This window comes from Choloepus didactylus, chromosome 6 (genome assembly GCF_015220235.1).
Source record: "Choloepus didactylus isolate mChoDid1 chromosome 6, mChoDid1.pri, whole genome shotgun sequence".
NCBI classification, from domain to species: Eukaryota; Metazoa; Chordata; class Mammalia; order Pilosa; family Megalonychidae; genus Choloepus; species Choloepus didactylus.
In genome coordinates, this window is record NC_051312.1 from 48336727 (window position 1) to 48353917 (window position 17191).

Below are 17191 nucleotides of genomic sequence, written 5' to 3' on the forward strand. Positions count from 1 at the left end.
GGTTGGAGATTTTTTAAGGGAGTTGAAATTGGTGGTTGGCTTTGAGTGCCTGTGATTTTGGGGGGAGGAGGCTACAGAGAGGTACTAACTCTCACCTCCCCCTATTCTCTAAGATTAGACAATGGGGTGAGGTTGTGAGATGCAAAGATAAAGCAGGGCTGGGGGACACTATTTTGTTGTCTTTTCCTTTTCTCTAATTTTCGCTAATATCTGTTCCCCGCTATGGGGAGGGCTGGGTTCGCAACAGAAGTAAAGCAAGCAGTGGGGTAAGACAGACTCCCGGCTGTCAGCCCCACTGGCAGCCGGGAAGCAGGACTACTCTGTGGTTGGAGTCAGGTGGAGGCTGTGACTCCCACACCTGCAGTTGGAGATGCTGAAACCGACATTGGGGTTCACTAGCCACAGATTCGTTGTTCTGTTTCGTCTCTCCTCCTCTTCCTCCTCTTCGGCTTTTTTTTTTTTTTTTTTTTTAAACCCTGGTGCTTATGTCCTACCTTCGCCAGAGTTTGGACTGTGATGCACACACGTTTCTGGACTCCAGCGTCCAAGGGAGAGCTGAAGGGCTGTAGGATTTGCTACTGTTCCAACACTGCAGAGACCTTGGAGTTTCTGTATGGGTTTTGTAGAACCCACAGTTTGCGGTGACACTCAGAGGGGATCTCTGGGAGGATATTTTTAGAGTTGGTTGTTTGCACTGGGTGGGTTCAGAGGCTGCCTGGGTTGTTTATGAAGAGGGGCCGTGGTCTGGGAGCACTGCTGGAGTGATGGTGGCAGTGGGGTGAGTGTGTTCTTGCTCATTGGCACGTGTCTGTCTCTATAGTGCTTCTCAGTCCGGTGGGCTGGAGCATGGCTGGGTTTGGGGCTGGCTTGCCCAATGCCCCACACGGCTGCATGGTCCCGTTGTCATTTTTGATCAATAGCAGGGACCTGATTGCTGAAGATGGCATGGGTTGGCAGGGAGCTGAGGATGCATTGTGGTTGTCTTCTTCCTCTTTTTCTTGTTCTTGTCCTTCTCTTTCTTCTCTTTCTCCTCCTCCTCTACTTCCTTTTCTTTCTCCACCACCGTCTCCTCCTCCTTCTCTTTGCTTCTTTATTCTCCTCTTCTTTCTCTTTTTCTCCTCTCCTCTCCTTCCTCCTCCACCACCACCTTCTCCTTCTCTCCTCTTTGCTTCTCTTCTTTTCTTTCCCTTCCTCTCCTCTCCTCCTCTCCTCTCCTCTCCTCTCCTCTCCTCTCCACTCCTCTCCTCTCTTCTCCTCTCCTCTTCTGTTCTCCTTCTCCTTTCCTCTCCTCTCCCTTTCCTCAGGTCACAGCGGAGTGAATCAGCTCGGTGGTGTCTTTGTCAACGGGCGGCCACTGCCGGACTCCACCCGGCAGAAGATCGTAGAGCTAGCTCACAGCGGGGCCCGGCCGTGCGACATTTCCCGAATTCTGCAGGTGATCCTCCCGGCGCCGCCCCACTCGCCGCCCCCGCGGCCCTCCACTCTCAACGCCCTCTCTTCATTTCTTACTGCAAAAGCTGCTAATTATGGACCCCACCCTCACCTGATGCCCCAATCCCCACCCCACTACCCTGGCCTTTCCACTTTCCCTTCTCCCTCCACCATCCTTCCCTACCTTTCTCGACCTGGGTCAATCGCATAAAGATAATTCATCTGCTTAAGGAAAAAAAAATTGTGCGTGTGTGTGTGTGTTTTTAAACAAATCTTTCTCTTTTAATTTGGTAAATAATTCATTGTGATAATTTATGAAATATAATAAGCTGAGTTATAAAAACCGGCATAATTTCAGTTCCCCTCTCCCCTTCTTGAACGTTGAGATATCTGTTTGCAATTTTCATATCCATGAAGCATATATATTGACTTTAAAAAGCAAATGCTATTTACCCCCTTCCTGGCTAACTCACATTTACTCAATTGGACATTTTTTAAGGAAAAAGAAGTAAAATCCAGTTTAGTTTTCCTCTTTGTCCATTAAAATATAACACCACTTTAAAGAAGGTCAACACAAAAAAATTAATCTGACTTCGTTTTGATGCATCTTCAGACAGTGTTTAAGAAAACAATTTTTAAAATTAGTTTTTTTTAGTTCAAACTGTTTGAAAATATCATCATATTTGTAGTTTTTAGGGCTACAAATGTAATTAAAAAAAAAAACTCTCTACAGTAAGTTCTCATACCATTGAAGGTATATTTTTGTGTTATAGACCCATGCAGATGCAAAAGTCCAAGTGCTGGACAATCAAAACGTAAGCTTGTCATTGTTTAATGCATACTTAAACAATTTTATTTTTGTCTTGAAATTATTAATAATGTGGTTTTCTGTCCACTTCCCCTATGCAGGTGTCCAACGGATGTGTGAGTAAAATTCTGGGCAGGTATTACGAGACTGGCTCCATCAGACCCAGGGCAATCGGTGGTAGTAAGCCGAGAGTAGCGACTCCAGAAGTTGTAAGCAAAATAGCCCAGTATAAGCGGGAGTGCCCGTCCATCTTTGCTTGGGAAATCCGAGACAGATTACTGTCCGAGGGGGTCTGTACCAACGATAACATACCAAGTGTAAGTTCACTGAGAACATTTGCCCATCCTGCCCTGAGTTCTGCTCTTTTCTCTACCTTTTCCTGCTTTCCCTCCTCCCTCCCTCCTCTCCCCCAGTGTCCTTGGTCTCCTTCCTGCTCCACATATGTCTCATCTGTACCTGGGGGTATTGAGAGGAGCCCTGACCTTTTTTGACCATCTGGAAAATGGGAGTTCAGTGTGGGGAATTGTTTGTTTCATTTGCATGCTGCAAAGCAGAGGGTGGAGGCACCCGGGGAAAGGCTCTGGAGTCAAGAAGGAAAATGAAAATAAAAACCAGATTCTAATTTCCTTCAAATCCACCGGCCAGAACCTTCCTTCAGAGGTCACACATCCATTTCCACCCTAATATACAGCAAATAAAATTGAAGAGATCTCCAAGCTAGGTTAAAATCCTTTTTTGGGAAATCTTCTAACAAACATCAGGCAGCGGCAAGGATCCCTTTCTCCCAAGCGTCCCCTAATTCTCCACCCAGCTCAATTTCCAAGGGCAGTGTGATGGGCTGTCATTCTTTCAACGATGTTCTGTGCATCCAACCACTTCCCAGGGTAGCTGAAAGCTTTTTAACATATTGAAGGTTGCTTTTTTTAAGGGGATGGTCGAGTGGAAATTGGGACTTACACAGGGCGATGGTGTCTTCAGGAGACGCTACCATTTGGTTTGATTGTGGTTTGATTTGCAGGTGTCATCAATAAACAGAGTTCTTCGCAACCTGGCTAGCGAAAAGCAACAGATGGGCGCAGACGGCATGTATGATAAACTAAGGATGTTGAACGGGCAGACCGGAAGCTGGGGCACCCGTCCTGGTTGGTATCCGGGGACTTCGGTGCCAGGGCAACCTACACAAGGTAAAACTCAAGCAGCCATCCTTGCAGCTCTCCATGTCTGCTGTCCTATCTTCTCTCTCCCAACTACTTCTCCCTCCTGGCCTCTGTGCTTGGGGAATGTAGTGTGGGGAGACTCTTCGAAGGCCTGGGACACATTGACTTGCACTGTGGGTAGCTGGTGTTTGTTGGACTATCTGGTTAGCCTGGCAGCGTGAGGGTTGTGCATGTCAGGAGCAGTATGAATGTGGCTGGTGTGCATGCATATGTCTGTGGGCAGGAGTATGTGCGAATGTGCAAGAGCTAGCAGCGGTGTGGTGCCCATTCAAATTTCCCATTAAAATGCACAGAGAGCCCCCTTGCTGTAGAAGTGTGACAAGTTAATACACCGACAGACTGCGAGATAAACATAATTGCAACGTTTTGCTTTTTGCTATAATTGATAAATTATGAGACTATGAGTAGTGTGCCTATGAGAGAGGGCAGCCAGATGCAGGGCCTAACCGAGGATGGGGCGTTGGAGATGGTGGCCTTCCAACTAAAATAACATCACCATCCCCTGCTCCTCTTCCTTTCGCCCCTCTAGGCCCCGAGTTCCCACTCTCTGTGGGTGGCGACTGCTTAGAAGTGGCGGGGCAAGTACGCTGTGAACAGGCCTGCTGGGTGCCGTGAGTGGCTCCGGGGGCTGGGAGGAGAGATGGGATCTGAGACCCCCAGGATTTGTAGGGGGGGGGGGAAGATGGAGGAAGAGGAGCGGATGTGGGGGTCAGTGTCAGTTAAATTCCACCCCCCAGCACCCCCTCCTCCACGCATCGAGGTAGCTTGGTCAAGAATAGGAAACAATTTATTCCGAAGATTAATCGGTATTTGTTGTCCTCGTGACAAGGAGATAATATGCGGGATAATGGGACGTGGCGTTTCACTCCCGGGAACTCGACTGATCCCGGGGGCTCAGGGCCGGAGGCGGCCGCGCCGGGTGTCTATGGGGCTACCCGCGCGATCGTGCGCTCGGGGACTAGCCCCGGATGCCTGGCGCCTCTACGCAGCCGGGTTAGAGAAGGGAAAATCGGTAACAGTATGCGAAATATCGGGTACAAAGGATGCTTCTGTCACTCGCAAGAATTTGTTATGGGAACAATCCTGTCGCTCTGTAATTGCTCATTAGAGAACGTTTTGTTTCTCATTAAGGCGACATGAATAAGCGTCTAGTTGAAGGAGACAGCTGTAGAAATGTTCCACAAGAGACCTCTGGACACGATTCGGCACCAATTGCCAATTAGACATGTCAGTTTTAAGAGCAGAAAACAATATAGGACGGACACTGGGAAGATAGGGAGCAAAGCGCTCGCTTTTTGTTTCCCAGCGCGGCCGCTCGGCCGGCGGAGGCCTCATGACGCGCAGGGCCCGGGATCCCCTAGGTGACCCCGCCTGCCGGCCCGCACGGGCAGCGAACCCTCAGTCTCCGGAAACGCACTGGAAGGAGGTGCTGTCTCCACGCAGGCCGCAGGCCCAGTCCGGTTCCAGTCTCTGGTCAGGACGAGGGAATGACCTGGCTGAGTGTAGATGACCCCACCTCTGCCTGACCTTTGAAACTGTAGGATTCCCACGTGCGCACTCTGGACACACCCAAGTGACGCTGGAACTTCTCAGTCCCCAGGCATGCACCGGGTCCGATCATCTATGCCTCTGCACCCAGCAATCTGAAGCCCAATGACCCCTTCCTCGCGAGAGTCTGGCCGACTTGATCCAAGAAGTCTTGGGGAGGCGCGGGGCAGGAGTCCAGGCCTGGAAAGGCGCAGCTCAGAACCTCCACCCGTGGCCCACTGGGAGCGAGGGCTCACGTTTGGTTAGGGCGTAGAAGAGGGATACCCTCCCTCCCCCCTGCTGCTTCCCGTCGTCGGGACAGAAACCGAGGGTAGTAGCTTTGCCAGCCGCAGGGCCTTCCACCAGAGGTGGCGCCCAAACGGTAGATTTTCACCCTGGGTGGAGCGAGGGCGGAAAGCGAGAGCGTAACCGCAGCAGCCCGGTGGGAATGGTTGGGGCGAAAGGTGGCGCTAGTTCAGGAGACTTTCTTTAACTTTTAGGCACTTGTTGCTAGGGAATTCTGGGCCACCAACTGTTAACCGCCCCCCTGCTCCCAAAACCCACTCAGGGTGCATCTTTCCTGAGCACCTCTCGCTGTCCCTGCTGCGTGGGGGGATGCACTGTACGAACTGAGAGTGGAGTTGGGGCGTTGGGGCCGTGGGGGTCGCGGGGCGCTAATGTTCCTGGGGAATCCCGAAGGCTTTTGGCGCTAAGGGGGATTCCCCTCCCTCTCTGGCCTCCTTTTGCTGCCCGGGAAGCCGTTCTTGGGATTTAAAGAGTCCATTACTGCAAAAGCATAAGGCGAGGTTAGGTCTCAGAGGGTGACAAATATGGTTTCCATCTGATCAACGCCATGCGGCGGTGAATAAAATCGTGACGCCGTGGGCTGACAAGAGACAACTCTATCCTGTCCCAACTCTCCAGCGATTTGGTGATTTTAGGTATCACGGAGACACTTTTTCTTATCTTCTTCCCCCATCCCCACCCCCGGACCCCCCACCCCCGGTAATACCCAGGCCTTCTATAGGATTTAGTCAGTCTCTCTTTCAACAGATGCTACAATGTTTTGATCCGCGCTGCAGAGCTGAAAAGGTGCCGCAACCGGGTTGCTATCTTTTCTTGCTTGTTTTCCGCCTCACTGATTAAGACACTAAGACACTAAGGAATGATTTTATTTCCCAGCGTCTTTTTTTTTTTTTTTTTTTTTTCTTCTTCTGTTCTCCTTCTTCTTCCAGGAAACAAATCCTATCCCAGCGTCAGATGGTCCTGGGGCTGGGATAATGGGAGGCGCTTTCACTCGCCTTCTAACGGATTAGGTTGGAAGGTGGACGGCGTGCATTGAAGACCCCTTCTTTGCGCGGCACGGAGGGGGAGCTTTTTAAAGGAGATATCTTAATTGTCTGCCACTTAGGTTATCATGTGGGGAATTCGAGATCCAACTTCTGGTTTTATTTGTTAAAAGCCTTAAGAGTGGAAGGTAAACCCACTTAAAAAGGGGGGGGGCGCCCAATGTAAGAGAGACTTTGCTGTCACCGCTCGGCTGCAAACAGTTGCTACTTTTGAGGTAGCAAAGAAACCTTTAATAGTACATGCTCGCTCTGAGGGGTCGTGGAGGGCTCCTGCAGCCTCGGATTTCTCCTTACTGGACATTAATTTCACTGTGTGTGTGTGTGTGTGTGTGTGTGTGTGTGTGTGTGTGTGTAAGCGGTTTAAAGTCGAGCCCCACCTCCCCCCTTCCCGTTGACTTTCCTCCCCTTAAGTGTTCTCGAGCCAGCGCGGGCCCTGGGCGGCTATCTGTGCGCGCGCGCGTGTGTGTGTTTGCGCGCGCGGGCGAGTGTTGGGAGGAAAGGGGGGAGTGAGACTGGGGGTGGTGGTGAGGGAATGGGAGAGGAAAAGAGAGAGGGAGGTGGGGGAGAGAAAGAAAGCGCAAACCTCCAGTTTTAAAATTAGGAAAATGTCAGAGAAGCAAAGGAGAGCAGAGAATGCTTTCTGCAGCGGTCTTCTGAGGGAGATCCGTGCAGCTTTGTTTAATTGGTGAGAGCGAATGTGCCAGAAAAGGGGCTGAGGTGGTCCTCCTGGAAGGCACCGACCTGAGTAACTAGACCCGGGGGCGGAGGGGGGTGGGGAGGCGACGGGGATTCTTTTCTCCTCAGCTTCCTGGGCCCTAAACGCCAGAGGGTCGCAGATTGTTGTGTTTCCTAAAAGCAGTAACTGTCCGGTCCTTCTAGTTGGCCAAAGCCGTCTGGGCGCCTTGTCTCCCCCGCAGAGGCAGGGAACGCCAGAGGAGGAAGGGAGCTACTTCTAAATTCTCCCTAGCTCACTGGACCCTAAAATGAGGGAGGCTCTTGATTTCGTTTTCCGAAAAACACTTTAACAAGTCGCTCGGAAACCCGGGGCAGTACATTAGCACAGATTCTCGTGCCCTCACATGTGAGTCTGAGCATCTCGCCCTCCGCTAAGTAGCCCTCCCTCCCTTTCAGCTGTGGGGCAAGCCAACCCCAAGCACAGCCCCAGCCTGTTTACGCAATTCTCTCTCTCCATCGCCTTTCCTCTCCCTCTTCTTCTTTTTCCTCTTTATCTTCCCATCTGGTTTGACCTCTTGTCTTTTTGCTCCCAGCATTCTTTTTTTGTTTCTTCTTCTACTTCTCTGGCCTCCATATTTTTCCAGCCCTCTTCCCTCCCTCCTTCTCTCCCCACCTCCTCCCGCCCCCGTCCTCCCTCCCTGCTTCCCCTCCACCTCCCCCGACTCTGGCCCCCTATCCACCCTTCATCCCCTCAGCCAAGCGCCCTAAATAGTATTGAGGCTCTCTCTCTGCGGACAGTGATTAATGATAGCAGAGCAGAGGGGTTAACACACTTCACTGAAAAGTCTGTTGACTGGGCTTCTTGTAACACAATGTGGCCCGCTGCACGCCTCAAGAGAATCCTTTTGTTGTCCGCGCTCATTGTGGCCTCAAAATTCTGCCCACGAAAGTTTGCCAACGCTCCTGCCCCAGGAGTTTAATAGTTTCCCTTACTTGCGGGGCATTGTGCGCGCTGAAAAGCAGCCCCTTGCTATTCAAGTGTTGGTGGCCATCTCAATAGATCTCCAAGGGCCCATATGGTGGCCAGTGCTGATGAATCCGTCTGTTTAAATGGGAGAGAAAGTTGGGGTTTTTAAACATTTCAGAGTTCCTGAAAGGATCCCACTAGATCCTGTCACAATTCCCTGAACTCTTTGAAGGCGCTGCCTTTTGTTCCCTGGTTATAAATGATATTCCTGGCCAAGTCGATTCCCACCAATGCATCCTCAATGGGCCCTCCCTGCCAACTGGTCAAGTTTCCAGGAGCAGAGGAGGGCCTTGGGGCTCTGAGGACCCAGGACCCAAGACCCTGACTGCAGTGGTTCTGGAGTCAGGGCCCAAGTCCTTCCCTTCAGACAGGCTGTAGCCTCACAAGCCAGGGGAGAGACAGCTAGCCCAAGTGCACATCTCGCCCTCCAAGCGGCAAGGGAAAACAATAAAACTTTCCCCTGTTTAATGATAGAAATTACATTAAAAGTGGTGGAAATGCCCTAATTAAAAATGTACCGCTTAAATGATATGCCAAGGACTCAGCTGCAGCATAGCATATTTAGCTAGTTAGTGAACTCTCTACTATTTCTTTTTTAAAATTACACGTTAAAAATTTAAAAGAAATCTTACTTTTCTCTGGTGCAACACATTACAAAGAATGGACAGTCCTTTTATCTAAATATAAAATTCCATTTTCAGCAATTATAGCCTGTTCTTGGTGATGATATAATTACAGCTGTGCTAGTAATAGGTGTCAAGGCAAAGCGCACTCATACAATAGTTGAATAAAACTGCAGAACAATGCGAGCACTTCTAAATTCACAACCTTTAAAATGAAATTGACTGTGCAGAATTCAAATAAAAACTAGATAAATATTTTTTTTAAAAGATTACAAGCTTGGTTTGGTTTCTTAATAGCATTTTCTACAAACCTATCAACATCTAATTGATTAGCTAGGAATTACTGATTATAGATCAGCTGAAATCTTGAACATCACTCTTGTATTTTTCCAACACAGCCACAGGTAAATTAATTCTGCAGGGAAAGGGAACTGGATGAGGCATTTGGGAAGTCAAGGCTAGTAATGAAAGGTCATTTTAATTGGAAACTTCAGAGCTTGTTTGGTTATTTGAAGAAATGCTGTTTAGTGTGCATATTATACAGTCTCTTCTTAATAAAAACACAGAGAAAGAAAATACTGGCCAGGTCACATATGTTGTCAATGTTGTTTATTAAAAGAAAGCCACATTTGATCACCTTGGGGATGTTTTGGCAAGGCTGTCAGAATATACTGCTCTTGGAGTTTATGACTCCAAGTTATTCCAGATTTCTCTTACTGTCCTATTCTTTTTGTTCCAGATGGCTGCCAGCAACAGGAAGGAGGGGGAGAGAATACCAACTCCATCAGTTCCAACGGAGAAGATTCAGATGAGGCCCAAATGCGACTTCAGCTGAAGCGGAAGCTGCAAAGAAATAGAACATCCTTTACCCAAGAGCAAATTGAGGCCCTGGAGAAAGGTGATGGAGTTTTTCAAAGTAGAGAAGCAGTAAATCAAAGTAAATGCCACATCTTCAGTACAAAGAGCTAAATTTAGCCAGGGCCCTTTGCATAGAGGACTGAAAAGGTTTCTTTTTCTTTCTTTTCTTTTCTTTTTTTTTTCTGGGCATCTTTTCTGTGTGTGTGTGTGTGTGTATACATCTTTCTTCTTTTCATGTACCAGTAATTCAAAGACTAAAAGTCTGCTTCTCATAAAGAAAAAATAATGATTTGGCTAATTCAGGCCACAGAAGGGTCTTTGAATGTCATCCCAAAGAAAACTTAACTTGGTTCTGGTGGGAAAGTTCTTCCAAGTAACAGTCAACTCTAATAGTAGTAATATTTCCAAGGGAATTGATTGGAGATAATGGGAGTGGGGAGGGAGGAACCAGATGGGTCCAGAGCTTGGTCCACTCATTTCATGTAGTTCTGGCACAATATAGAAAAATCATCTTACTCTTTCAGAGTTTGAGAGAACCCATTATCCAGATGTGTTTGCCCGAGAGAGACTAGCAGCCAAAATAGATCTACCTGAAGCAAGAATACAGGTATCCAGGGGCCTTGTGTTTACATGCTTTGTGATTTATACCACCTGCCTTTTCTGGACACAAAGGTATCACTATGGAGCACCATTTATTTATGTAAATAATAACAGGTCCAGTCTGCCAAATACTTTGCTGCCATGGGGTGGGGGGACAAGTGGAGGGGCCAGGGATGGGGTCAGGTTGGTGGTGGGCACAGGGCTGCCCGGGGTGTGGCTAACCTGTTCCATCTGACTTCCAGGTGTGGTTTTCAAATCGAAGGGCAAAATGGAGAAGAGAAGAAAAACTGAGGAATCAGAGAAGACAGGCCAGCAACACACCTAGTCATATTCCCATCAGCAGTAGTTTCAGTACCAGTGTCTACCAACCAATCCCACAACCCACCACACCTGGTAATTTGAAATACTACAACTACTACCACTACCACTACTATTCCTAATGGCTTGCCCTTTGCCCTGACCCTCACTGTGACTGTCTCTGTGTCTCTCTCCCTGCAGTTTCGTCCTTCACATCTGGCTCCATGTTGGGTCGAACAGACACAGCCCTCACAAACACTTACAGTGCTCTGCCGCCCATGCCCAGCTTCACCATGGCAAATAACCTGCCTATGCAAGTAAGTGAGGTGGGCTAGTGGGAGAGCAAGTGAGGAGTGGGCTGGGGACTTCAGGTCTCTTTGGCTGGGTCTGCACCCTTGGGACCTTGGGAGCCTTTCTCACTACAGCGATCGGCTTGACCAGTCAAGTCTGGGATGAAAATAGTCCAATCTCTTTTCATTGACTGATTGATTGATTTGTGACCTTGGTAAAATAAACACCTGGCTTGTTCAGTCAAGTTTATCTGCCTTTGCTACTAGAGAATGTTAGTTTGATAATGGTGGGTGGGAGTGGGGCATGTTTTAGATACCAATGAAACATGTCCCAGAAAATGGAAATAAAGGCTGGCACATTATTAGATAGTAAGGGGGTGGAATATATAACATTTGGGTTTAGCTTGTTCTGTGTTTCTATTAATAAATATATAATCTGTGTATATATTTTGGACATTATTTAGGGTATATGTGATAAATGTGTGAGGAAGGAAAAGAAAAAGAATCAGAAATGGGATTCATATTTACATAGTGGGATATGCTTAATAAAGCAGAGAAGATAGTTTTCTTTCTATATCTTATAACAAAAGGAGGAACAGAAGGTACTTAACTGGAAATTTAATGTGTCTTCCTTTGGCTTATGTGCCTAGTTTGTGACAATCCCAGCCACCTGGAAGGGCTGGTATATTAGTCATCCTCTGCCCTCGATGCTGTCCCAACTATCAGCTTCTCCCGTGGGCTAGGCACTGTGCTAGGGAACCCTACATAAAGGAAGTTGGATAAGGCAGGTGGGGTATTCTATACTTTTGGAGCTGGGTAGTTTCTTTATGGGAAGACATTTCCCTTCTGGTGGGCCTTCTCCTGCAGCTTCCCCAGGTATTTCCCCAGGATTCCTGTTTATGCAACAATTAGAGATGCTGGATGGTGTGAGCTTGGCCAGCATGAGCCTCTGCTGGAAATAGCTCTGGGTTACACAGATTGTTTATTCTTCATTGAACATCTTTTGTTGGATTTCTAAGTGAAATAACAGCAAAATGACTATTTCATAGTCTTCAGACTAATATAGGAGCAGCTATATAAGTAACTTCAAAGGAATTATTCATGTTTACTTTTATTGCTTCTGGATATTATTGGCTATAGTGCAATTGATATAAATTAAGGGATTAACAGCCCATTAGTTGCTGTTGCTATAACTGCCTTGGAATTTTCCAGAAGTCAGGTGGCCTAGAAAACGTGATTGTGGGAGCTAGAAACAAATGCAAGCTGAAATTCTGCAGGCCCCTCAAGGCCTGTTTGTCTCTTTGAATCTGATGTTAGTGGTCATCTTCTGATGTTAAAAAGGCAACAGAGGTCTTTTTCAGTTTTATAACTGTGTTTCTGGGAATATAACAAAATGTGCATATGAAAAAACATTTAGACAGAAACAATTAAATAGATGCTGTTATTATATTAGGGTTGTCTTCACATATATACCACTGTGTGGGGTCAATTTATTTCAAACCACTGACTTTCAAAAATTATACAGGTTATATAATAAAAAATACATTCAAAAAGCAAAAAGAAAATAAAAATATCAATAATTCTCTCAGAGAAAACCACTTTGCATTTTGCAATGGGTGGGCCAGATTGTTTGTCCATCTATTCATCCTGTTGACCAAAATCTTCAACCATTTTTTCTAAGGGTAGAGTTTCCTCCTCTGAGCCTTCTCTGCTGTCACTTTCTCTGAACATGTGGATCTTGTAATGTTAAACCTTTTTCCAGTTTTCAGAGCAGAGTAGTATCATCTTCCTTGTTCCTTACATTATGTTTCTATTAATGCACCTCAAGTTTGCTGCCCTGGCATAGCCCCATGAGAGTTCATAAGGGGTTCTGTCCCACCTTTGTGTGATTATTTAGTTAGGAGAAAGGTTTATCTCTTAATCCTGTCATTCTGAACATTTAATGGGTAGCAGCGGTAATTTTATGGATGAAACTCAATTTGCATTTTTGGGTCTGTAAGGAAGCCATTGCTAATTTGCAAGATGTAGCTGGGTTATATTTAATGACACTTCTGATCACTTTACCTGAGATCATAATGGATCATCTGCCTTTGCCCAAAAGCTTGATATATGAGATTAGTGGGGTCGCTGGGATTCCAAATATATGTGGATTTGTGGGGGTAGGGAATGTGTTTTTGTGGGTCCTCATGCCACAGGGTACTCTAAAGCTGCCAGCAAACCTCCAATATGAAAACGAACAAAAATATAATTAATTTTATGATTTTGCCAGCTATCTAGCTGGACAGTTGTCTGAATTTATAGTGCTTTAGATGTTTGGTGCTTAGGCAACTTTGCTGTAATTGTGATCAGTAGAAGTACTGGTTGGGAGGCCCAATGTTAGAGTTATTGTATGGAATTCCAGTACATTACATGAAGGCATCTTTAATGATGAGACTTATTGGCAGAGTTCCTGGGGAGGAAGGAGCCTGGGGATATGGCTTATGTGATGTGTTTCTCGGTAACCACAGGTTTGCCTTTCTCCTTGCAGCCCCCAGTCCCCAGTCAGACCTCCTCATACTCCTGCATGCTGCCCACCAGCCCATCGGTGAACGGGCGGAGTTATGATACCTACACTCCCCCCCATATGCAGACACACATGAATAGTCAGCCAATGGGCACCTCGGGTACCACTTCAACAGGTGAGCCATCCTTCTCTGCAGGCTGCACAGAGGCAGCCTTCACAGCTTCTTTTGCCAGGGGATCTTTTCTCTTCACTCAGAGTCAACCTAAATAACATACCCTGGCTAGTGTGAGGATGTGTTTAACTCTGTTGCTCACTTCTCTGGGGAAAACTAATTGAAATGGGAATTTTACGCAAGCTAATTAGTAACTTCACACCATATATATATACATACACACACACACACACACATATACATATATATACACACACACCAACACACACATATAAAAGAATATGTAAATTCATATATATAGATATATATATAGATACATATATATATGAAGTTGGTCACAGAAGTTGTGTATAAAGGCAAGTCTGAGACATAAGTTTTCTGAGGGTAGATTATTAGCCAAAGTGTATAAGCCAGGGTCCTCTGAGTTGTACAATGACTGCTTCTTGGAAGACTTTTCACCCTCTTAGCTCCTCTGTGTCTTTCACTGCAACTGAAGAAGTGCCACTTCGGTTTTCAAGAGATAGTTTTTTGTTAAAGTTCCAAACATACAAACAAATGAAGGTTTTTTTTTTCCTTTCTTTTGGGTGGAGTCTCGGGATACAATAAGTACGTGTAAGCAGCATGTTGTTCTAGTTTCTGAAGGTACTACTTTGATTTGTAGCACTTGAAATATGTATTTTTTTATTTTTAAAAAAACATTGGGACTGGCAGTTTGATGTGCTGAGCCCTCGAGCATGGGACTTGCCCTTATGAAGCTCATTACCACAAAGGAGAGTCTAAACTTGCATGTAATGGTGCCTAAGAGTCTCCCCCTGAGTACCTCTTTGTTCCTCAGATGTGGCCCTCTCTCTCTCTAACTGAGCCATCTTGACAGGTGAACTCGCTGCCCTCCCCCCTACGTGGGACCCGACTCCCAGGGGTGTAAATCTCCCTGGCAATGCAGGATATGACTCCCGGGGATGAATGTGGACCCAGCATTGTGGGACTGAGAGTATCTTCTTGACCAAAAGGGGGATGCAAAATGAGACAAAATAGTTTCAGTGGCTGAGAGATTTCAAATGGAGTCAGGAGGTCGCTCTGGTGGACATTCTTATGCACTATATAGATAACACCTCTTAGGTTTCAATGTATTGGAATAGCTAGAAGTAAATACCTGAAACTACCAAACTCCAACCCAGCAGTCTGGACTCCTGAAGACAATTATATAATAATGTAGATTACAAGGGGTGACAGGGTGATTGTGAAGACCTTGTGGATCACACCCCCTTTATCTAGTGTATGGATGAGTAGAAAAATGGGGATAAAAACTAAAGGATAAATGGGGTGGGATGGGGGGATGATTTGGGTGTTCTTTTTTCACTTTTATTTTTTATTCTTGTTCTGGTTCTTTCTGATGTAAGGAAAATGTTCAGAGATAGATTGTGGTGATGAATGCATAGCTATGTTATCATACTGTGGACAGTGGATTGTATACCATGGATGATTGTATGGTGTGTGAATGCATTTCAATAAAACTGAATTTAATAAAAAAAAATAGTTAAAATGTTAGAAAAATTAGAGATTTTTTTTTTTTAAATCTAAAAATTTATACTCTGTGCCTGTCTCTTGAAGGGATTATCTACAAGGCTATTTCTTTCATCCACTTCTAGGCCTCATTTCCCCTGGTGTGTCCGTTCCAGTTCAAGTTCCCGGAAGTGAACCAGATATGTCTCAATATTGGCCAAGATTACAGTAAAAAAAAAAAAAAAAAAAGGAAATATTGTATTAATTCAGTCAGTGACTATGTGGACATAACAGCTGGGCCTTCAGGAAGGAAAGAAAAATGGCTATTGGAAGCACTTCAGTCTGCAACTGTGTCCTGTGTTGTACCACTGGGGGAATGGACTTGAAACAAGGACCTTTGTATACAGAAGGCGTGATATCATTTGGAACAAATCTTCATTTTGGTATCCAAACCTTTTATTCATTTTGGTGTATTATTTGTAAATGGGCATTTGTATGTTATAATGAAAAAAGAACAATGTAGACTGGATGGCTGTTTGATCTGTGTTGGTCATGAAGTTGTTAAAAAAAAAAAAGAAGACCATGATCAATGAACTTTGCCACAAATTTAAGAGTTTTATCAAGATATATCGAATACTTCTACCCATCTGTTCATAGTTTATGGACTGATGTTCCAAGTTTGTATAATTCCTTTGCATATAATTAAACCTGGAACAACATGCACTAGATTTATGTAAGAAATTATCTGTTGATTTTCCAAAGGTCGTTAACAGATGAAGTTTATGTGCAAAAAAGGTTATGATATAAATTCAAGAAGGAAAAAAGTTGATAGCTAAATGGTAGATTGTGTCTTCGATATAATCCAATTTGTTTTATGTCAAATGTAAGTATTTGTCTTCCCTAGAAATCCTCAGAATGATTTCTATAATAAAGTTAATTTCATTTATATTTGACAAGAATATTCTATAGACGTTTTATACACATTTTCTTGCAATCATACGTTTCTTTTTTGGCCAGCGAAAGTTAATTGTTCTTAGATATAGTTGTATTACTGTTCACAGTCCAACCATTTTGTGCATCTAGAATTCATTCCTAATCAATTAAAAGTGCTTGCAAGAGTTTTAAACTTAAGTGTTTTGAAGTTGTTCACAACTACATATCAAAATTAACCATTGTTGATTGTAAAAACCATGCCAAAGCCTTTGTATTTCCTTTATTATACTATTTTCTTTTTAACCTTATAGTGTGGTATTGCAAATTTTGTTTCCATTCTAGATTAACATTCTAAATCAACTGTTATTTCCATACATACTCTATTTTTAAATCCTGAAGATCCTTAAAAGAAATAGTTCTTATCAATATCGTAAATTAGAAATGTGATAGAGAAAGAAGTCCACTTAAGCTGTATGTAGATCTGTGCCCATTTATTCCCACGTCATATATACAAAGTGGTAACATTTCCCACAGTTAGTCATTTAATTCAAAAGCTCAAGGTCTAGAAATAATTTTAAAATGTAACAAGCTATTAAATAGGAATTGTCTTTTGAATTAGGGCTGGCATTTTCAATCTGGGCAGATTTCCATTGTCAGCCTATTTCAACAGTGATTTTACTGAAGTATATTCAAAAGTAGATTTCTTACACAAGACTCTCTGAAAGCTGTTGCCTTTCTCAAATAGGCTCTCTTCGTTTTCTGTCTCCCTCCCCTTTGCACAAGAGGCATCATTTCCCATTGAACCACTACAGCTGTTCCTATTTGAATCTTGCTTTCTGTGTGGTTGTGGATGGTTGGAGGGTGGAGGCGGGGGATGTTGCATGTCAAGGAATAATGGGCACAGACACATCAACAGACAACAACAAAGCGGACTGTGACTGGCCGGTGGGAGTTAAAGGCCTTCAGTCATTGGCAGCTTAAGCCAAACATTCTCAAATCTATGAAGCAGGGCCCATTGTTGGTCAGTTGTTATTTGCAATGAAGCACAGATCTGATCATGTTTAAAGTGGCGGCATGCAGGGCAGCAGTGCCTGAGCCCAAGCAAAGGATGGGGAAAAAAAAAGCCTTTGATGGGCAAAAAAGGGCCTGTCTGAGACTTTTATTTCTGTCTGTGCTATGCAACATATAAGTCAATATAGATAAGTTTTCTTTTGCAAACTTCAATCGAAAGACTGGGAGTTCTGGCAGTCTGGATTAAATGCTTGAACATGCAGAAAACTCTGGGGACAAAAAACATACCACTGAATTGTACTCTGCTTTTCTTTCTTCTGTTTTTTTTTTTTTTTAAATCCTCAAAGACAAATGATCAGAAATACAG

The 17191-nt window shown here is 44.9% G+C and overlaps 1 protein-coding gene across 8 annotated transcripts in view; it reads left to right on the top strand.

The window, feature by feature from the left end:
• PAX6 (paired box 6) overlaps positions 1-15147 on the top strand; it is a 29110-nt gene extending 13963 nt beyond the window's left edge. For 5 of the 8 annotated variants that reach the window (XM_037839020.1, XM_037839023.1, XM_037839019.1 and 2 more), the window contains 10 exons: positions 1305-1435; positions 2205-2246; positions 2341-2556; positions 3258-3423; positions 9397-9555; positions 10040-10122; positions 10358-10508; positions 10614-10729; positions 13230-13380; positions 15027-15147. In XM_037839020.1, the coding sequence (XP_037694948.1) occupies positions 1305-1435; positions 2205-2246; positions 2341-2556; positions 3258-3423; positions 9397-9555; positions 10040-10122; positions 10358-10508; positions 10614-10729; positions 13230-13380; positions 15027-15112 (1301 nt within the window). In that variant the 3' untranslated portion in view covers positions 15113-15147. The remainder of the gene's footprint in view (positions 1-1304; positions 1436-2204; positions 2247-2340; positions 2557-3257; positions 3424-9396; positions 9556-10039; positions 10123-10357; positions 10509-10613; positions 10730-13229; positions 13381-15026) is intronic. The other 3 variants (XM_037839026.1, XM_037839025.1, XM_037839027.1) reach the window with 3 other exon arrangements.
• The last annotated feature ends 2044 nt before the right edge of the window (positions 15148-17191 follow it).